The 23,687-nt window shown below is 35.0% G+C and overlaps 1 protein-coding gene and 2 long non-coding RNA genes across 3 annotated transcripts; 1 reads left to right on the forward strand and 2 right to left on the reverse strand.

Annotated features, from left to right (window-relative positions):
• Positions 1-4,806: 4,806 nt before the first annotated feature.
• Positions 4,807-7,524, reverse strand: LOC138701180 (uncharacterized). The gene is made up of 2 exons (XM_069827807.1): positions 7,322-7,524; positions 4,807-7,046 (listed from the first exon to the last, which is right to left on the reverse strand). Exon 2 carries the CDS (start codon positions 6,385-6,387, stop codon positions 5,140-5,142), a length of 1,248 nt encoding a protein of 415 aa, XP_069683908.1. The 5' UTR covers positions 6,388-7,046; positions 7,322-7,524; the 3' UTR covers positions 4,807-5,139.
• A 623-nt stretch (positions 7,525-8,147) lies between these two features.
• On the forward strand, positions 8,148-12,684 carry LOC138701182 (uncharacterized). Its single transcript, XR_011332475.1, has 4 exons — positions 8,148-8,495; positions 8,620-8,714; positions 9,869-9,981; positions 10,645-12,684. It is a non-coding gene; the product is annotated as an uncharacterized lncRNA (long non-coding RNA).
• A 1,926-nt stretch (positions 12,685-14,610) lies between these two features.
• On the reverse strand, positions 14,611-16,738 carry LOC138701181 (uncharacterized). The gene is made up of 3 exons (XR_011332474.1): positions 16,464-16,738; positions 16,243-16,349; positions 14,611-14,818 (listed from the first exon to the last, which is right to left on the reverse strand). It is a non-coding gene; the product is annotated as an uncharacterized lncRNA (long non-coding RNA).
• Between the last annotated feature and the right edge of the window lie 6,949 nt (positions 16,739-23,687).

A 23,687-nucleotide genomic window follows, 5' to 3' on the forward strand; every position in this document is an offset into this window, starting at 1 on the left:
GAGCTGACTAATGAAATAGTCTAAGAAGAGAAGGAAAATTAAAAGCCTAAAATACTCTTCATGACTCTCTGTCTTGAAGTAAGAACGCTGTGTTTGTCTTCCTGCAGTTCTTGGAATTTAACATTTTAGCAAAGAGAATTTACGTGGAAAACTCTCTAATTCCTATGTACATTCACGAATTAAAATTAATATTATTTTTGTTTTTTGTTTCGTATTTTTTTCAAAATTTCGGGAGAGGATATATTCCCTTAATCCCCCCCCCCCCTTGCATCCGCCCCTGAATGGGGATGTGCTCGCTCAACTTCAAGCATTACAGATCAAAAGTATGTTCTTCCTGGAATGTTATACTGCTGTAAAGCACTAATCTCTTCAACAGATAAAACTCTAGGAAAACTGAGAAAACACACAATCGGGCTCTAAGACTTATAACGGGTGCTGTAAAAATAACTCCAGTGGATGCCATGTTGACCCTCACAGGCCTCAGACCGATACATAGAGAGATCCATGCTGTTGTATGAAAAGCTAATCAGACTATCGGATGGCCAATACTGGTACAAATACGAAAATAAGGAAAGAAACCCCAAAACACAACATGGATTTGTGAAGAAAGTACATAAGCTAAAAGAACAATATTCAATTATATCAAATGAACCTCAACCCATGATATAGAATCCAACTGAAATAGAATCCCATGACTGCTTCACAGACCTAAACCAAAGTGTTTTTAAAAAAGGAACAGACACAATGAATCTAAAGCTTTTGGCCTTAGAGACTATCAACAGTAAATACCCAGAACCTGAATGGCTCAGAATATACACAGACGGCTCACAAATACATGGTTACCCAAATGCAGGAGCAGGGATATACAGCTACATCTTCACTTTTCACTTTTTTTTCCTAAGCACCTTATTCTCAAACACCCTTAACCTATGTCCCTTTCTCAGAGTGAGAGTCCAAGTTTCACAACCATACAGAACAGCCGGTAATATAACTGTTTTATAAATTCTAACTTTCAGATTTTTGACAGCAGACTAGATGATGGTTGGTTTCCAGTATATGTCAAAATTAAAACGGAAATGTTTTATAAAAATTTTGAGGTCTAGAAAGTTTATTGATCGGTTAACAGCTGACACGGAGGTGAACTTTATGATAGGATGTAAATCATGAAAGGAATTGGTAATATTTATTTATTTCTCTAATGACATGGAACATTAACAAGTAGTCATCAATTGTCCATCTGATTCATTATCTTAATCCTGGCTTCCCAATATTTTCTGGTCCCAAATGTTCTGCGAAGAGCCAGGCATCGCATTAAGTGGTCCCTGTCCATATCTTCATCCAGATTACAGAGCATGCAGGTGGGCGTTTGAAGTAACCCAAACTGATGCAGGTTCTTGTCTTGGCCATGTAAGGAAGTCTTCCAGTTTGATTCTAAACTCATGAGGTATTGTTCCTTCATTTGTAGAGTTTAGAGCAGTGGTATGATACTGATTTGAAGCAACTAGTTACTTTCGTCTGGATATAACTTCTGGAAAAGAAACTAGTTATAATAACGTCATTACGTAGTGTTCAACCTGTCCACGAGATAGCGTGGCATTACTAATGCGTTTCACCATCTGGTTACAAGGAGATTTCCACGATTATTACAACCGCTCTCTGTTCAGAATCAACACATCCCCTTCAAAACAACGGTCAGATATCTTGGTCTAATACTGGACAGTCGTTTGACATACAGAAAACATATATAGTTAGTACGAGACAGAGCTCTGCAAAGATTTTTAGCATTATATTCAATACTTAAAAGCTTCATTCCCCTCAAAACCAAACTATTGCTGTACACATCACTTGTACGATCATACATGTCCTACGTGTCAGAAATTTGGGCTCAAACCCATCCCCGCCACATCAAGAAACTCGATGCCATCCAAAGAGCTGTGTGCAGAACCATCACAGGAGCTGATTTTTACATTACTAACACACAACTCTACAGTGACCTGGAAATCATTTTATTCAGTGACTACGTGCAGCACTTACATAAAAATTATTTTCAGAAACTACAAATACATCCTAATCCACTTATTAAACCATAATTACACATAGCATTCAGTGAACAATCAAGTAAACGTTTCTGCAAAAATCATTGACTCTGAAAGTTTACCTACACATCCAGCTTACCAGTCTCCGTTTCTGATGGAGAAGATGGTCACACTTCATTTACGTACTCATGTTATAAGCAATATTCTGGTTAAGGCAAGGGTCCACGTGACCTGGAACTTGGAATGACATGTGTCTTTATTGACACCATCAAATAAATAAATAAAATAAATAAAAATCTGGTTACAAAAATATCAACTAAGTCTGTTCCCTAAAGCAGAGCACAAGTACGGTTTCGATCAGAGCCGAGAATGTGATATTTCACAATGTTACTGTTATTAAATCTGTAAGAAAATGTATTAAAAAGGGCTATACTCTTCATAAAATATTTCCAACAGAAGTGGAATGTGTATATGCAAGCTAAACCATCACAAAAATTAGTCATGACGAATAAATCAATTTAGTTTATCATATATCATAAGCTATTGATGTCCTTCGTAATAATATAAAGTTTTCAAATATTTAAAATAAACTATTATTGCATGATTTGTCGCATTAGGGGCCTACTAATTTCATAGGTGGATCTAGCCTTTCAATATTTTGGGGGGGGGGGGGAGAAAGTTTGAGCTTGTTTATATAGGTACCGATAAAACTACTTTAAATAATTTCTTAGACTTTGTCTACACTTCTATAAAGTCGTCATATCTTATCCTTTTACAATGCTTTCATGGGCGTAAGCAAGTGGGTAGGTCAGGGAGAGGCTTTGGCTTCCTAAATCTCAAAAGAAAATTTAAAAAATATATGTTAGCACTGAGTAAATACAAAAATTAAACTGAAAACAAGGTACATTTTAGACAACCTGTCTAATATTAAAATGAAACTATGTGACACAAATCCATACTATTCAGTTACTATCCCCCCCCCCCCACCGTTCTGAAGTCACCAACATTGTACCACAGCCAGGGATGTGCTGGAGGGCATTCGCAAAGGCTCGCACGAGTCCTTTGTTAAATATTTATATTGGTTCCAAGATCTTTGTTAAAATAACTCGCAAGGAAAAATCAATCAAATAAACGCATTTTTCTAATTTAGGTAACCAGCTACTATTCTACATTCTGCTAAAGCGATCGATTGAAAATACAGAAATCTAGTGGCTTTTGCACTGCTTGTTGGAGACTCTCTATTAGCTAATTATGATTTCCGAGATTCCGTGGATAACTTAATAGGAAAAAATTGCCCTTTTGTCATTCACTACAGCCAAAGCCAAAATAAATCACGAATTACATCACCATTAGCAATGCGGAAGCTGTAAGAGACTTTAGTGTAATGAATGACATTGTCACTGTGAAAGAAGTAGCTTACAATCTCCCACTTGTCCAGTTTAATGACAATTAAACTATCAGCAAATCTATGAAATAATGGGAGAGGTTCCAGTTTGTGCTATCCTGTTTGAGAAATCATCGCATCGGTGGAGATATTTTGAAGATCAAGAGTTATTATTATTATTATTATTATTTTGTTCGCGATCCCCCATTAATAGCTGTGCGGATACTCATGTGGCTGCAGACCTCTGGTTGAAAATCACTGATCTACGCTATATACGTATTTATTATAATAAATAAATTCATAATGTACATAATAATTAGGCCTATTTGAGGTACAATATGATTCATGATTGTGTTTGTTAAATAACAGTCGATTCTGTGGCGTATTGGTGATGATGATGATGATGATTATTATTATTATTATTATTATTATTATTATTATTATTATTATTATTATTATTTTGTTCGCGATCCCGCATTAATAGCTGTGCGGATACTCAGGTAGCCGCAGACCTCTGGTTGAAAATCACTGATATTCGCTATATACGTATTTATTATAATAAATAAATTCATAATGTACATAATAGGCCTATTTGAGGTATAATATGATTAATGATTGTGTTTGTTAAATAACAGTCGATTCTGTGGCGTATTGGTGATGATGATGATGATGATTATTATTATTATTATTATTATTATTATTATTATTATTATTATTTTGTTCGCGATCCCCCATTAATAGCTCTGCGGATACTCAGGTGGCCGCGGACCTCTGGTTGAAAATCACTGATCTACGCTATATGCGTATTTATTATAATAAATAAATTCATAATGTACATAATATTTGAGGTATAATATGATTCATGATTGTGTTTGTTAAATAACAGTTGGTTCTGTGGCGTATTGATGATGATGATGATGATGATTATTATTATTATTATTATTATTATTATTATTATTATTATTATTACCAGTGGCGGCTCGTGATATAATATTATATGTGTTCACAATTGTGTGTTCCAAAATCGAAGAGAATTTGAAATCGTACGTTTAGCCTAATATAAAATGTCATTATTCAAATATTTCACTATCGAAAAAAAAACCGTTTATAAATTCAAAAGAACATATAATAATAATAATAATAATAATAATAATAATAATAATAATAATAATAATAATGAAACTGAGTCTTTTTATTTCCAATTTTTCCTGGTAAGCCAGTTTACCCAGTTCTTTACTGTTCCAAATTACTTGAACAGAGTTCATTGTTTACGTTTGTTAAAAATGAATACATACAACAGTGCCGTTATTTACAAAAGCGTGTGTTCAGTAATATATTTTGGTTCTCAACACACTGATACACTATAGCCTATACTAGTAGGGGAGAGAGGGGATACATTGGACAATTTATCTTATTAAATTTTTGTGCACTAAGCTTATGAATTAAAAATATTCTTTCCACCTGGTTTTGATTTGTTGGACATCTGGCTGTCATTAAAAATTTTAATCATTTTCATATTAGTAAAACTGAAATCGTCTTTTGAATATATTTGAAGAAATACACTTTGTCCAGAGTATCCCCAGATATGGGGATACATTGGACAGAAATCAAAATATTTTGTATACAGAAAAAAATGATCATACATGGTCTCTAAATTTCAAATACAATAATACTAACAAACTACAACTAAATTCATATATGTACAATCAATACAATACATTATTGGATACAAAATGGCATGAAATCAAAGTCAAAATAGGTCATATTTTCAAAACGCTTTTTGTTGTCTTTGATAGGTTCAGGCAACTTCAGCACAGTCTCCTCGTATGACACAAATGATACTGGCTCATCAGTTTCAATGAACCGATTAGAAGCGATCTGACGTTTAAAAAATTTCACATCATATCCATCCATGGCTCGATTAACAATTTGGGCTACATAATTTCTTGAAGTGTTTTTGCCACTAACTCTGACAATTACAAAATCGCCAGAATGTAGGGAGTAAATGGGTTCAACTTCATTTTCATGTGAATCTTGATCTGAGTCAGAGGTATTCTCACCAACTTCCTCTAAAGGTGATGAAGACCTCTCTGCCTGTTTTTCCTTTGAGTTTTTACACTTCCGTTCTGCGATCTCATTTTTTTCTGGAGAATCTGTTGCTATCATACAACGACCCCTTTTTCGCCCACGACAGGACAATTTGCGAGGTGGTGCTTCTGGAAAGGGCCTTACTTCTTCAGGACTGACATATGTATTTTCGGTTGTCGAAGATGTTGGAGTTTCTAATGTTCTAGAGCTGACAACTGAAGTAATTATAGCATCTTCTACTTTAGATCCTGCTTGTTCTTCTGCAATTGATCCTGGAGAACTTTGATGGTTCAAAAGCACTGGAGGTGGGCGATCTGATACTACAGACGACAAGAAATGTTCATTGGGGAATATATTTCGGTCAAATGGAGAAATTCCACAAGATTTAAATCCCGATTTAATGTTTTCTGGGATCGCTGCTCTGTCCCATGCAGTTGCACTCATTTGTGGTAATTCAAAGATTGTCACACTTTCATTTGGATGACTAAGGTGCCAGGCGTTAACTGCTTCATTGAAGAATTTCTTGAAAGGACCAAACACGCAGTGGTCCAGGGGCTGGAGCTTATTGGATGTGTGTGGTGGGAGGGTCAAGATGGTAATGCCATTTCCCTTGCAATAATCTGGGCCTTCTACACTCAGGTGGGACTCATGATTATCCATGATCAGCAACACCGGATTTCCATTTGAACAACGTACATTTTCTTTAAAAAATATCAAAACGCTCAAGAAATTTTCCGCTGTCATCCAACCTGACTTGTGGACAAGACCCAAAGCCCCTGTAGGTGCACCAGCCATCATGCGTGCCTTGTCAAAGCGAACGCGGGGGAATATCCACACAGGAGGTAAGGCATTTGCGCAAATGATACCAACTTGTGTCATAAGTTCACCCCGCTCCCTGGAAGTCACTTGTCCTACCTCTTTTTCACCTTTTTTTGCGATTACTTTACCACAGGTGGCACAGTGTTCAAGCCAGTCTCGTCTAAATTGAAAATCTGATACGGCATGAATTTACGTCTCTGCAGCACAATGTCCAACTTATCAAAGAACTGGCCCACTGTTGCTCTATTGAATGCCTGCATTCTGGCTAGACTTGTAGCTTCTGGTGTTCTGATGGCGAGTGCTGGGTTTCTTTACAAAAATGCTGAGAACCAATCCAAACCAGCCTCCTTATTTGCTTCCCAAGATGCAGGTATTGTCATCAGTTCATTCTTTTTAGCATATTCGAAAGCCAATCGTCTTGTTTGTTTTGGTGTCAGCCCATAAAACATAGTTGAACATAACAACAAATAATCAGCAAGAGCTTATTCCAAGTGACCTGGAATTACCTGACGATTCTTAAAATTGGACTTGAAATTCATTGAATCAAACCCAACCTCCCTTGATTTCTTCACATACATTGCCAAGCGGGATTTTTTGACACCATGCTGTTCTGCAGAAGCTCGCAGAGACATATTATTATGTAATACATCATCAACTGCTGCTTTAATATCCGCCTCAGAAAACTCACGATCTGTTTTTCTTGTGTAGACTCGAGGCATCTGCAGACAAATAAAGTAAATAGTTAATTGATCTAATGTAGACATATTTAAAAAAAAATAAAAAAGAATATTAATGCAAGGGGATACATTGGACATCACTGTCCAATATATCCCCATGTTCTGGTTTGGTACTTTTTTCCTTTTCTTTCACAAAGGATTTCAACCTCACTAAAGTATTATACATGAAATGAATTCTCATAATATCCACAAATATACAACGTTATAACTTGCACTATGATTTGAAAAGAAACTATTTAATAGAGAATAGCACTTACCTCAAGATTTACATCAAAACTACGAAAAACTGGAAAATGCTGCTGTTCGAAAATCTTCTTTGTACTTCTGGTCAAAAACACTGTACTTTCATAAGATATGAACAAATGAATATCTCTGGTCATTGATGCCAACATGGAAGGTCTTATAGACAGAAATTTGCATATGTCCATTGTATCCCCATGTCCACTGTATCCCCTCTCTCCCCTACTGTAATCCTATTCCATAGATTGATTACTATAAATAGCCTACATGCCAGTAAATATTAGGCTATTCTTAAATATTATACACTACCATTCAGATACTTAAATTCATACCACCACAACATTCAGCCAGCACGTGTTTGAAAGCCAAATCATGGATAAATAAATATATATATATATATATATATATATGAAGTATAGTAATTCACAAACTACACTCTAGTAGCAGCACTGTACACACAACAACATAAACGTTCTGGCAGTGAGATGCTGAGACACCTACAGACTAGAATACAGACTATTAAATTTCATCCTCGAGATATATCACGTGAACTATAGCATCGATGCACCTGACATCTGTAGGATAGATTCACTGTTCACTTAATGCTTTGTGCTCTTGACGAGTCATAAGCGGCCAGCGAAAGACAATTTTCTCCCGCGCATGCGTGAAATTCCTGTAACATTCTTGAACAGAGCACGGCTTGTACGTGAACGGATGTTGCCAAGTTTACATAAGAAGTTTATGCAAGATGCGGGAAGTTTAAAATACTCGATTCTGATATTATACATTATACTGTATTAAATAATAAAACTAGTCGTGCATTAATGGAAACAAGCGGCCCTATTCATAGACATCGCGCTAGCCCATGCTACGAGCGTTCTAAACTAGCCCCGGTTATAGCCAGGTTACTTTTACAGGATTCAGAGACGCCGATTAATCAGTGGCTACATTAGTCGGCGTATTAGCTTTGGAAACTGTTACACGATGCTGAAAATGCTACTGCGCATGTGCAGACTGGCAATTGTCATGCTCAGACGCAAGCGATTCCGAATCGTTTCTGTTTATTTGTGAGGTTATTGGCGATATTAAACTACAATAAACTATTTGTTTTTTCTTCTGTGGTAAAAAAAAGCAAGAAATATACATGGCAGCGTGCGGGAATTCGACTACACAAGAAGAAATGTCGAAAATGTAAGTAGAAATGTTATAATATTATACGTAATATTTTTAGGTTAGGCCTTGACGTAACTATTATGAAATATTGGACTTCAAAGAGTGAAGTATTCTAATTCAGTATATATTTATTTACTTTTAGTTGAAGAAATAACTAAAAACAACTGATGGAGGATGTCCTGCTCCCGAAATTGATGACGTAGGCCTACTAAACGATATGGAATGTTAACATATGAGGTATGTGTTTTTGGTTCTTAGGACATGTTTTTGTAAGTAAGATAGGCCTATTACTTCATGGTAAATGTTTAATGTGGCTCTGGTATGATTATGTCATCTAAGGCTACTCTGAATAGGTACTTGGTAGCCTAATTAATATAACGTAAATAATATATCTTGTAGGAATATAGCTGATAATGCTAGTAAAATGTAATCGTGAAAATGCAAGCTACGCCTATACTCAACTACCATAAATGCAGTTTGGATAATATGGCTTTGTAAATACCCATAGGGGATTGGGCCACAAACATCTGATGTCAACCCACACAATTATCAATCATACCTTAACGTAGGCCTAATATCTTGTGTACAAGAATTATCAAAACTGAGACCTTATTTTAAAGGGCAGTAGGAACGCCTAGAGATTTCTGAGATATCCTTTTCTCTACTTTGTCAAAAGAAATAGCATTATTTGAGGTTAGAATTACCTACATAAGCATAAGAAATTTGTAGAATCCATATTGATGGTCAGCTATAAAATTTCATTATCTTGTGTGTTTATAGAACGCTAGTAAGTGATTTATAAAATATATATCAAACTCATATTTATTACAGCACTGAAAAGACAAAACCTCATACGCCTATGTAATCTGTAGTTGTGGTGATGTAAACATAGATTACCTCTTATTGTGTTACAATAGAAAGCCCTAAGAATAATGACAGGAGTGCAAGAAATATTTTCCACCTTAGGCTTTCTTTGAGTAGCCTACATGATGTTTCATGTCAGAAATCAAAACATCCATAATATAATATTATGATTTATTAAACACACTGTGTATATAATACAAGACAAATTAGATTTCCATTTAACCTCTATTATTCTCAGCTGTTGTAAAACGTTCACTGTTTATGTATTATCTTAAAGCTTTGATGGGTCAAGAGGAAAAATTTAGAAAAGAATTAACAAAATTGCTTTATATTCATTTTTGCAAAATGATGCATAGTTTAATTATGTTTTAAATACTTACTATGTATTAATGAACATATTTTGGCTATTTGCTTAATTTACTTGTTCCACATCTCATAGCTGTAATGCTGATGTAAGATCTATATAATACAATAAGTATTATGTTTACATTTTCATTTAATATTAATAACTTACATGCTTATTTCAGGATGTCATTATTGCACCATCATCATCATCAATCCCACGTATGTCTGCAATAAATCCTGTCTCCACAATCCCAGGTGAATGGGCGTTAACAGTCTCTACAGTAATCAACAACAGGTAAGTTTAAGATCTCATTCATGCCTAAGAATATTGCTAGGCCTATTTATGATTACAATATTATCAATCAATCAATCTTCTTAATGTATCCAGCAGAGCTGTGTCTTCTGCAACTGGTACTGATGATTTTAATTTACTTTTTTTGTGGTTTATAATAATCATACAGTGTACTGTATATTATTTCAAGGCAGTCCATTGGGTCAGAATGGGACTTTACAACTGTGTACATGATGAAAAATTATGGCTATTTTTCTTTAATGAAGGACAGTTTAGTTAGTATTAAGACATAAATATTAAATGCAACAATAATATTACAATGTATCACTAATATGAAACGGTTAAACAAGGGAACATTAATTTGAATACTAGAAATTGAGTGATACATTGTATGACAGTTATTCCAACCCAACCAACAAATTAATGTATAAGTGCTTCATAACAATTAAAATTTATGATCTGCAATATGAAGTGGGATGCATTTGATCATAGTACATTTTGCAGAAAATTAAATTTTCTTGCATGTTTGGATCAAATGGATAATTTCAAACAATTGATAAATTTTCAAACTTAGACAATTAAAAAAATTCACAGTTTTGATAAGAAGTAGTGTCTTTTGTGTACAGTAGTATGCAAATGATTAACATTTTTTTTGTCTTTCCATAGGACTCTGCTGCAAGATCGTCGAGAATGACAGAGTATGAAGAAGTGTTCCTCCTAAGCATGAAGCCCAAAAATTAAACGTGATGAGAAGTTCTATGAATTGCAGAAAACAAAATTGTTATTAGAAATAAAATATTATTAAAGGCAAAGTTAAAAATTATCTGGGACAAATCAAAGAACTAGAGATGTAACTTAGTAGTAGTGGTAGGCCTAATGGTGGTGGTGATGGTAATAGTAGCACTAGTAGTGAAATTTTCTTGAGTTCTTGTCTACTTCATTTCCTTGTGAGCTTCCCAGCAGTTTATAGGAACTTGAAATTCTTCTGTCCCAATCATTTTCTGGAGTTTGGTGTAGAGTAGTAAGTATTCCTTGTTCATTATTATATTTGCGTTGTTGCATGCTACACAGTGTTATGAGTGTAACAAGTTTATTTGATGGAGATATGCTGCTGGACAGTTGTGGCCAGTTTCTAAGCTGAATGGGCAACTGCATCAGATTGAGGACTATTAGTATTACTGTATATTGGGCTCTAGTAGTGTTTTCAACTTTTTATTTTCACATTGTTGTTTAGTGAATTCTATACATATGTATGTGTTCCTTTTTCTTATTTTAATGTCGGTTAAAAGTTTTGCTGATTTATAAGACAGATTACCGGTACTTATTTATTCATTTTTTTTTTGTTTTTGCTGGATTCATCATTCATCGAACCTGTAGTTCCTGAGTTAGAACATATTCCCTGATGGAGGTTTAAGTACCTACCTAAAGCAATTTAGTTACACTTATGTCTATAACTATGCAATTAAGGTGTTATTAGTAGAGAAATTTAATTCAGAGTCTTTAATTTAGGCTTGGAAGTCTCTAATGAATTGATCCATGAATTGAAAAAAGCAAAATTATTATTAGAAATGGAAATGTTAAGAAAACACAATTAGAAAGAAAAGAATAGGGGGAGGGCCTAATGAAAAGCTGGAAATGTTGTTTTCTAATGCCAGGCATTTGACAATAAAGTCATTTGACCTTTTGCACTCCAATATTTTTCAAAGTTATTGTCATGGTCAGCTACTGAGGCACAGATTTGAGGTGTTCCGAATCCATTTCTTGGTTTGAGTTGCACAATGGACAAAAACTGGAAATGTAGTACTTTAGTGTAATGTTCTCTCTTTTATTACATTGCTGAAACTCATGTTTACAATATCATGCTCTTTCAACTACATTCCTTAATAAATAATATTTTATTTTGTGTTAGAAAAAAATACTTATATTCACCACTTCTTTAAATGAATTTATTTTTTATCAGACAGTCTATCAAAGGTAGAGATGTGATTTTGCATCATATTGTAGGTATGACATGCATACATACACAACAAATTTCATCACAAAATGTTGGATAGTTTTTTAGTTATGAGAGAAATGCTTCATCACTGCACAGTGAACTGTCAACATTTTGAATTTAGAAAAAAAAAATATATATATATACATAAATATTTTTTTCATATAGTAGAAGGACAGTGTTTTACACGTACTAATTTTCATAATTGTACAAGATACAGTAATGGTGGAAAAAATGTTGAATATTTGCAAAATTTTACTGCTGTAAGCTGTACCTAACCCCTTCAGGTAAATTGAATAAATGTAGCCTGTATGTTAGAGTAAATATCTGGTCGCGGGATTCTTTCCAATGCAGGGCTAAATCTGCAATGCTTCACTCATTTCTTGTAATCATTTTACTGGTGACTTGTCTGTATTTTTGCATGAAACTCATTCAGAAGTTACTAATTTGCATCACTTACAACCTGAAATGAATATGGAACTTAGGAATGAGGAGAAAAATTAAGGTCTATATTTATTTTCTTAATACTCTCACTCTATGCTAAGCGATTTTTTTTTTTTTGTAATGGCGTTTGCTTATTCTTGTATTATGTTGATATGCTTTGTTTGGCTTTTCTCCCTTTGTCCTTAGAATGTACAATAGTTTGTAACTTAGAAATAAGTGAATATGCAAAATATGAATAAAATTATTGTATGAAGCGAAGTTTAAACCTACATACGAGTTTTAATTTAATTTACAGGACCCCTGAGTTTCCATTATACTACACCTTTCTTTGATATTATAAACTTATTAATTTGTCCTACAGAATAATATCTGTAATAGTGACAATTAATAAGTCTATAATATTCTCATAGCTGCAGTTCATATTTCTGTACAGCTTACTGTGCACTAAACTGCGGATTCCCGGCCAACAAGTCACTCAACTGAGTGCGCTCCTAGTATAATGGCAGTTGACATTGGACATATACGTCAACATATATGCCTAACTTGGAGTCAGGCCACAAAGGGAAACATTGAAGGAGGAGGTTTCCATCTGGTGCTGTGGATTGAATTCAGCGTAGCTCAGTAGTCAGAGCGCTTGGTATGTAGAATCAAGGACCCGGGTTCGATCCCCGGTGTCGGAGCGAATTTTTCTCCTCAAATATTAACCTTTCTTTGATATTTATTTGTGAAAGTTCTCCAAGACTTAAGAATGTGCTATCTATGGTGCCAGTACCTAAAATCAAATATTTTTATATTGAACTTGTTCTACGTCATGGAAAGGTATATTATCATAAAATCCTATTAAAAAATAATCGCATTCTGCCATCTGTTTCAGTGACATGTGAGCATTAGCACTGGATGCACTATTTATACTTGGAGTAATTTATGTGAGAGTTTTTTTTTTATTAGACAGTAACTCTGTAATTAAATCAGTCATTTCTAAAAGGACTTTATCCGATCTTTTTGCTAAAATCAATTTAGAACGCTATCATATTCTCACTTGAATACGCCTTTCTGATAATGGGGATTATTCCATGTATTTTATTCACATCTATGCAGGCTTCACAATATTCACAGCACTTCTCAGAGGGCCCTAATCCTGCAGTAAGGCGATTTTTATGGAGATGAGATTTTGAAATAAAGCCCTTTCAGAAATTACTGATTCAAATATAAGTTTATTAGCAACATTCCACGTTACACATACTTCAACTTTTTGTTTTACTTCGAATTGACGAAGATGTTAATATATGGACTATAATGATTTTCAGTGACTTCTATAAATAAGGAAGCATAGAAAGTAATTTGTCACACGGTACAGTATGTATATTAACCTTCTGTATACCAACCTCTAAATGTAGGCCTACACCAATCTGGTTACATGTATACTCCAGAATATGCTTGCAAATGAGTACAGGTTTACAAAATGCCCTATGAAAAATTGGTACTATTGCTCTTTTATCGAGGAAACGTTTATATTATAAAGAAATTATCATTAACAGTTCTCTTTTTTCTTTCTAAATAATTTCTTTACAATTTATGCACACCTTTACTGTGTAGTGTCTGAATGGTCATTGCACTCACATGGCATTCTGTACTACACTTCCCATCCCTATTTCTCGGACATATCTTGCATCTCCCAACTTGTGCAGATGGCTAAGGCTGAAGAGAACTATCTTTGTAAATTGTAATTCTCTGGAGTCCATTTTTTTAACATTTCAGAAATGAACTGCACAAACTAAGCCGGGGATACTCGCTCAGTGATACAAACAGGTACCGGACTGCTGCAATAATAATAATAATAATAATTAGAATATTAAAAATTGAGGTGTATATTGCAGGTATAGCAACCCAAGAAACGAATGTATAAGTGATTCATAAGAAATAAAATTGACATAAAATACAAAGTGCACACCAGTGATTTGTGCAGTCAGTTCACATAATTTAGAGTATCTTATATTTTCTTAGATGTTAGAATGAAATAATTTCCAACAAAATGATAATCTTTCAAACTTAAACAATAAAAAAAAACATATAATATAAGAAAGTAATAGTGTGATTGGTGTACACAGTTACATTACGTGGTATACAAAAGTTTAACATTCTCCCTTACTTTTCATTTGATTCTGTCCATGATCATTTAGAATAATAACACAGTATTTCATTTTTTTTATTTAATTTATTGTGTTCCATAGAAGCTTTAAGATATGGAACAAGTCAAGAGTTACACAAATTCTTGGCAAGATGAGGTGAGGCCGAGGATTCGCCACATATTACCTAACATTTGCCTTAATGTTGGGGAAAACCTCTGAAAAATCCATCCAGGTAATCAGTCCAAGCAGGAATCTAATCCAAGCCCGAGAGCAGCTGCAAATAGGTATAAAAACAATTAAAATGGTATAAAAAGATAGCAAGCAGATCAATTAAATTTTCATGCATAGGCAATTGAATTAAGACAATACCTAGCAAGCAGATTAATTCAATTTAAAGGCATAAACAATTAGTTGAACTACACAATAATTTAGGTATATAGCAAGCAGATTAATTCAATTTACAAGTTTAGACATTTTATCAAACAAATATAGAATTCATCAGTTAAGCTTATACAAAAGTACACAATACATTGCAAGTAGAGTAATTCACTTTACAAGCATTAACAAATATTTGTGTACACCATAACCACTATCCCCCAACAAAATGAAGCGTCCAAATTCATTCTGTTCAAATCGCTTCTTAATTCTAATCTCATTGAAAATGCGAGAGTCATGGGCACTTCCTCTTCAACGTGCCACTATATCCAGAATTTGGAAACTTGCATCACTTATAAGCTTAAATGAATAAGGTAATATATGTGTTAACTAGCAATTTCATAAAGGACATTTCTATAAAAAATTAAAACTGTTAAAAAAACTGTCATGTGGGTACACAAATGAAAGCTACGAATGTGATTTGTCACTCATATAAGTGAAATGTATCCCTTTTTTTGTGCAATTTGGTAAAAAATTTCAAGTTTTTTAACTAAGCAACAGTTTTTATTCTTTGAGTTTTTTTCATTCTGATATTTAGAGCTGCTAACAGCTGACCTTCTAGTAATTCTCCAGAAAAGCTACATTGAAGGAGGAACAATAGATATTTGCTTCACTGACTTCCGTGACATATATACAGTAGGCCAAATAAACATGTGGTTTTAGTCAGCAGCCACAAATACTTTCAACATAAAAATCGTTTAATAGTTACTTGGGTACTGTTACTTACATACTGTAATGCACTGTTGTAGCTCCCACACTCCCATTTATTACCAATATAACACCATTTCTCTAATAATTCTCCCTCGACTTCTCGCATGTTATATTAGTAATTAGTTAGAAGGGGGGGGGGCAACAACATTGAGGCGATTTTTTTATTGTGTCTTCTTCAGTGTAGCTTTTCTGGAGAATTACAAATTACAAATCCATTTCTTGTACCATTTAACTGAAATAATGTAATATAATGCATTACTCTCTAAAATGTAAATAAAGTTATTAAAAGCTAAACTAGCACTGAGGTGGTTCTCTTCGTACTCTGCTTATACACCTTGCATATACGAATCTGTGATAGATTAGGTTAGATTATTTTTGGCTTTTATAATGGCTTGCATATATGACCAACTGCATCTCTACAAAAAATATCTCACAAATTCAACGATTTTCAGTATCGAAATCATCGGAACTACCTCAGCGCTAGTTTCACCAAAATTTCAGCCTAGGTCTACATAACCTCTTACGGGTTGTAATTTCATTTACAGTACGTACCTGAACGTTTAATAGAGAATACCATCCTTTCGGTTGATATATATTTGTGACAGTTCTCCTCCTACATTTGTTATGGGTATGTGCGTGCCATCTATGGCGCCAATAACCTAAAAATGATTAAATATCACAATAGGCCTACTGTACCAATATGGTACCGGTACAGTACAAATTTCTCTAAGAAAGCATTCACATACAATATTCAAATCATGAAATATAATTACCTGAAGAGAATCTTGCGATGTCGTCAAACTTTCTCGCAGTGTTATTCGTTTTTCTTCCCTAGGAAAACGTACGTAACGAAGCGCAAGTCCAGTGATTGCTACTGACACATTCGTTATTATACATCTTACAGAAGCCTGACTAATGTTGTGTACTTCATATTTTCTAAATATGTCCAATCTCGGTAGGTACGTCTTCCTCCTACATATCACATCACGAATTCGACGTACATAACCCACATTCACGGCATCATAACAGCCATCTTGCTAAGCTAGTCGGCCTCTAAACTACCCTACCGGCGGGGGCTAAAATTTAGCCAGCCAAACCCCTCTTAGTACACGTATTATCGCTAATACTAGTTTATGAATACGAAAAACGTTAGTTCGCTGATCATCCACCGGAAGTAACTATTTAACCCGCTCTAAGAATGTCTATGAATAGGGCCCAAGGTGTTCACGTGCTCTTGTGCTCTTATTGACGCACCGCCACTGATTATTATTATTATTATTATTATTATTATTATTATTATTATTATTATTATTATTATGTGTTTGTTACGAATGTTGAAAGTTCAATCAATCCAATATTTTATGGTACAGTATTTCTGCTACAAATGTACTTGTTAACGTTTTCAATAATTTTTACAATATAAGTTATTTAACATTCAAATATAACTTGTTCGTGGGTAACTAACTGCTTATATGCCTCTGCTAGTTATTTAACATTCAAATATAACTTGTTCGTGGGTAACTAACTGCTTCTATGCCTCTGCTAGTTATTTAACCGTTAAATATAACTTCTTCTCATGTGACTGCTATTTTGTCTCCGGAAGGAAATTGTAACCGTTACTTATAACCGTTATTTATAACTACTGAACAAAAGTAACGGAGACAGTTATAACAGTTACAAGAAAATAACCGTTTGTCACATCCCTAGCGCACAGCCGTTTTTTTTTTAACTGTATGTTTATTCGACCGCTTCAGTGAGATTACCGCTCTGTTAAATTGAGTGAGTGCTTTCAATACTAGTTCCGAGGTGCATAGCCTAGATAGGAAATGAAATTCGTGGAAAAAGCTCAATGTATGCCCTATTAATGCGATTTAAGTTAAGGCAAAGAAATAAGTCAGAAGCTATTGCTATAAGGCCAATTTGATAGATTATGTATATTATTATGAAGATTTTTGCATGTAAGTTACCCAACATATAAGAATGGTAAAGAAATCATTTTTGTCGAATTACTACGAAATGTAGCCGCATATTATGCGCCGTACGAAAGCACAAGCATGGGGATGGTTATAACACAATCTATTATATACAGTCACGAAGCTTGAGTTTATGAGGGTACTAGGTACTATTTCGCATTGTCTGTAATGAGGCGATAGTAGCGATCCTAGTGGTTAGCAACTAACTATGGATGCATATTTACTACGTATTGAGCTTTGTGACTGTATATACTAGACTGTGGTTATAATACCAGAAGAAAGAAAACCGCAACTTTGACAAAAGAAAATAGTTTTGTTTTAATATTCTATCGAACTGCGACTAAAATTCTGTCACGAACATTAGTAACCTGTTTAGTTTACTTAATGCATTGTGTCCCAAAAGTCATGGTGGGGATTCAGAGGATTATATTTTCTTGAATGAATAAAGGTAGAAATATAATTTTTGTGCCAGATGAAAATAAAACTCTCAAAGTGTTTCATCTGTAAGTTTGAGACACTGAAGGAAACAAAAGACGGTAACAATCGAACAAATGCAATAATTTTCATTGTCAAAAATAATTATAGGCCTACAAGATGGACGTACAAAGAAAAGTGCAATGCGTTTTGTGGCTGGTAAAATTTGAATCTGTGACTAGTGTACGACATGAATTTCGTAGCGTATTTAACAAAGAACCATCACACGAGATTACATTTGTCGTTGAAATAGACAGTTAAAAGAAACTGGAAGCGTATTGGAGAAAAAGCGTTCTCGAAGATAATCGATAAATGATGAAACGGTAGAAGTCATCCGAAGATCATTTATTCAGAGTCCAAAGAAATCAGTTCGTGAATGTGCCCGACAAATAGGACTTCCGAAAACAACAGAGCTTTAAAGAAACGTCTTCTCAGACTCATAAACTTCAACTGTTAATGCACTACATCCAGTTTGCTGTGGATATGCTTAATTAATCTACCTGTGACCGCAAGCATTAACTCTTAGGGAACTCTCAAAGTTTTTCGTCTGTAAGTTTGAGGCACTGAAGGAAACAAAAGACGGTAACAATCGAACAAATGCAATAATTTTCATTGTTGCAAATAATTATCAAAGATGGATGTCCAAAGAAAAGTATAATGTGGTTTATGGCTGGAAAAATTTGAATCTGTGACTCGTGTACGATGTGAATTACGCAAAATCTTATAGAAAAACGAATAATATTTATTTGGAACGTTTCAGATAAAATATAGCCTACAAATTTAAGCTTCTAGCATGCATTTCTTAAAATTCTGCTACATTTCGGAAGAATTTCGATTATTATCGCCACTTCTCCCGAAGTCCAAAATTCCGCTACGCGTAGCGGAATTCCGCTACAGATGGTCACTTTGGTTGCTTGGCATGGTCTCAGTGGATAGGGTTTGTTCAGATTGAATTTAAGAAACGGAAAGCATTCCAGGTTTAAAAAAAAAATATGAAAGAAGGGTTTTTGATATTCCGTCTGGTGAGACCGCATTTGTATTTGAAAATAAGCGTTCCAACTGAGCGAACATGTTAATTTTTGTAACTGCCGTAATAGAGCGACTGCTACTGCACTCTCGTCTATTTAAATTAATGTTCTATCAATGCAGTTGAATAACCGTTGCTCTAGTCTTCACAGCATTTTCCATGGTCCAGAATCAGTTCTAACAGACCTATTTAATATTATTAAAAACATTTAAAAGGGTCGAAGTCACATTTTTTTCACAATTCATTTTTTTTTATTGAAATGTGTTCTCTTACCATGGACACATCAATTTATGTTAAAAGGACTTAAAGAAAAACCAGTACAAATGGTTAAAATGCAACATAAGATTTTATAATTTACCAGTATGTTAAAAGGGCGGATATCCTGGACAGTTTTTTGTCTCTCCTGTAAAATTTGCATTATTGGATTTCCACCTTTTTCACAAATACTGATTCATTTACCTTGATCAGGAGTAACCTATTCTACGTTCAAAACAATGTGAATGGTGTGGGACACAAGGAATGAAGTTTGTCCACCTTCCTATCTGCATATCCGAATGCTTTCTCCAAATTAAAAGTGTTGGCGCCAGTACAAAGTAGCAGATATTATTAATTAGTCAATTTATTCCATTGAGAAGCTTTTGTCATGCAGTCTGCTCTCAAAAAAGCCGAACGCCAGAATTTATAAAAACAGTTATAGGCCTATTACCGGTTGTTCTGTAAGGTTGTGAAACTTCGACTCTTACTTTGAGAGAGATTAAGGGTGTTTGAGAATAAGGTGCTTAGGAAAATATTTGGGGCTAAGAGGGATGAAGTTATAGGAGAATGGAGAAAGTTACACAACACAGAACTGCACGCATTGTATTCTTCACCTGACATAATTAGGAACATTAAATCCAGACGTTTGAGATGGGCAGAGCATGTCGCATGTATGGGCGAATCCAGAAATGCATATAGAGTGTTAGTTGGGAGGTCGGAGGGGAAAAGAACTTTGGGGAGGCCGAGACGTAGATGGGAGGATAATATTAAAATGGATTTGAGGGAGATGGGATATGATGGTAGTGACTGGATTGGTCTTGCTCAGGATAAGGACCGATGGCGGGCTTAAGTGAGGGCGGCAATGAACCTCCGAGTTCCTTAAAAGTCAGTAAGTAAGTAAATAAGTAAGTAAGTCAATGTTGTTTTTCAATATACTATTTATTGGTATAACTTAGTCAATTCAAAAAATATTATTATAACATATTTTAATTACATTGCCATATTCATGCAGATTGTCAGAAGTTCCGGATTTTTAAGGAACAGTCTTATACTTCAATTATTGTAACAAGCTGCATCGTTTGAAATTAACGTGTATGATAAGGGAAAAAAATTCGTTCGCTGCGTTCGGATTTTTGTTATAGTATCGCTCATTTGTCCGCATTTCCGAATTAATCATCAAATAGTGTTGCAATTTACCGCTAGAGCACATTATTTCATTGTACTGTTCTGAGCTGAACCTGGAAATAAAATGAAGGACATACCGTACCTGCTTACTTTAGTATTTTCGAAATATCAACCCATACGTTCTTTCTCCATATTACATTGCTATAATAATTTAATAAATTATAAAACTCTTCATATTGTTGGACTTAATAAAATAAACTTCGCGTCATCCATTTCATTATACCTTCAATATTACCGCGTTTGGAGGCCTTGCAATCGGTATATTTGCCATGACATTCTCTATTTCGATCTTGGACCACAGTCTAGTATATACATTCACGAAGCTTGATTTGATGAGGGTATTAGGAACAATAGACTGTGCCGGTACTACTTCGCATTGTCTATAATGAGGCGATAGTAGCGATCCTAGTGGTTAGCAACTATCTATGGATGCATATTTCCTACACATTGAGCTTCGTGACTGTATATACTAGACTGTGCTTGGACCGTACGGAAATCCGTTTAGAATTCTTCTTCTTCTTCTTCTTCTTCTTCTTCTTCTTCTTCTTCTTCTTCTTCTTCTTCTTCTTCTTCAGTCCCTTCTGCTGCTAAGCGTCGGGTTCGCCTCTCTCCGTCCATTTCATCCATTTTTCCCGGTCTCTAGACATTCTCCTGATCTCTACCATTGTTTCTCCTTTCTGTTGACCTATTCTTTCGATTGTATCCACCCATTTAATCCTTGGTCTTCCTCTTCTCTTTCTTCCTTCCACTCTCATTTCCATCACCTGTTTAACCTTCCTTTCCTCTCCCATACGATATATATACCCAAACCATTTCAACTGCCTTTCATTAATCACCTCTGTTAATACTTTTCTCATTTTAACTTCTCTTATCCTGTCATTCCTTATTCTATATCTTCTGGTGTTTCCTACAGCTCTTGGAAGATATTTCATTTCCACTGCTGTTAATTTACTTCGATGTTTATCTAAAAGTGGTAAGCTTTCGGTGCTATATTGTATTACAGGTTTAATTATTGAATTATATATCTGTATTTTTGTCTTAGAGGTTATTTCTTTTTCTCCAACTATTGTATTACTTATCATTTTGATAATATGCTGATGTTGCTTTCTTTACCTTCTTCTATCACTAGTTATTATTCCGTTTAGAATTCTCTGGCCAGAATTCTGAACGGATTCCGGTCATGCGGACAAAGGCGATAAGGCTAAGTGGGCGATGCTCCATTTAAAATAGTGTAAAGAATGAAAATCCGAACGCAGCGAACGAATTTTTTCCTGTAAGTGAGCGCCTAGCTTCAGTGTTATAATTAATTTTGATACGATTGACAAAAATGGATCGTTTTGAATTTCGGTCTACTGTTACATGATATGTCGATCTACGTTCTCTGCCAGCAATGACCAATCGTAAATTCGTAAATATTTAAAATATATAATTTCCTTAAAATATTGCTCACGCGGGATTTCTTAGCCAATTACGAATCAGTTGCAATTCGGTGGGGTTTTAATTTTTTGTCAGTTACAATTCCGTTACGATTCGGCGGGATTTTTTAACCAATCATGAACCCGTTACAATTTGGCGGGACATTTTAGCCAATGACGAATCCGTTGAGTCGTGGCGAGATAATTTTTAGCCAATCACAAATCATCTCACATAATCTCATATCGCTTTGTTCCTGAACGCGTATTAGTCTTTTCAACTCTGACTGGACAGTTAGCCTACATTTACAGAAGTTGATTTGCACAAATTACTGGTTTTAAGGTAAATGGATTTAATTTTATTCCAAATAAGAATGATGTGATTCAATTTGTATTATGAGTAGGCCTAGTGATAATTAGAATTAGCGAGCAGATGCAGAATTCATCTGTAACAATCCCAAATAGCTAATGGCGTCCATAACTGAAGATAGAATAATGTAAAACTATCATGAAGATTAAGAAGTGAAAACTATTACTAGACTTAATATTTTCAACAAGATCCGCCGAGTTAGCTCTGTGGAAACGCGTCTGCCTCCAGACTAGTCCGCCCGGATTCGATTCCCAGCGGGGTTGAACATTTCTACCTCGAGACTAGAAGTGGCGGTGCACAACTTCTGATCACTAAATTGTGCACCAATATGCCTGGGTTAATTCTCAAATCTCTCCACATTGCTTATGAAGAGAAGGCATATGTTAGGGCCTACTGTTGTTAGTGATTCATCCGCCAGATAGTGACGTTAAGCCTGGTGGCCCCTTTGGTGCTATTCGATAGTAGGCTACGTGCTGGCACCGGGTTTCCCCTTCTCCCTTTCTCACCTTCATTATCACCCTCACTATACTTACAAGGACGCTTACACTTACACTCATCCTAGTACACGACATAACTCTTCACAGATACACATCATGTACAGCACGCCCCACTGATGTAATGTACAAATTGAAAATGAGTCACAGTCCTGCCATCTATCCGCAATATGCGGAAACCCGAATCATGCAAGTGAAGTGGGTAAGCATTAGACACATAGAAACATATATTTTAAACAATACAATATTACAATGAGCCATAATTTTTCAACATTTTGTTGTTTTTTGGGAAGGGGATGTTGAGAGGCATCAACTGCCCAATATCTTTTCAAAGCATAGATGCCACGAAGTGAGTGCGACTCACGAGCCATAATAGGCTATCTTTTGATAGAAGTAAAATCATAGTGTTACGATATCATTACCAGTATATATTTTTCGGAGTTCAGAAAATACCTGGTACCATTTATATAGGCGTCTTCGTGATGGACATCTCCCATCATTATAATATAACTAAAATAAGTTATTTAATAACAATCTGTGGTGCCACAAACCTTGAAGGGCCCAGACCGACCAGCCGGCTGCTACCTCACGTTCACATGTCGAAGCAGAGGTGGACGATCATCCAACCAGACTGGAGATAGCGTGTGGTTAGCACGATGATTCCCCCGGCGTTATAGCTTTCCAAGTGCATCATGATGCTGGGTGGGCGCCGGTCCCATACACTGGCCGAAATTTCATGAGAAAATTTCTTCCATCATGAGGACTCGAACCAGTGTGCATTCTGTAATGTGATTCCTATGCAGGATG

The sequence above is a fragment of the Periplaneta americana genome, chromosome 6 (assembly GCF_040183065.1).
Source record: "Periplaneta americana isolate PAMFEO1 chromosome 6, P.americana_PAMFEO1_priV1, whole genome shotgun sequence".
Taxonomy (NCBI): Eukaryota; Metazoa; Arthropoda; class Insecta; order Blattodea; family Blattidae; genus Periplaneta; species Periplaneta americana.

Coding starts and splice junctions, on each gene's coding strand:
- LOC138701180 (XM_069827807.1), bottom strand. CDS start 6,387: ATGACACAAGTTGGTATCATTTGCGCAAATGCCTTACCTCCTGTGTGG.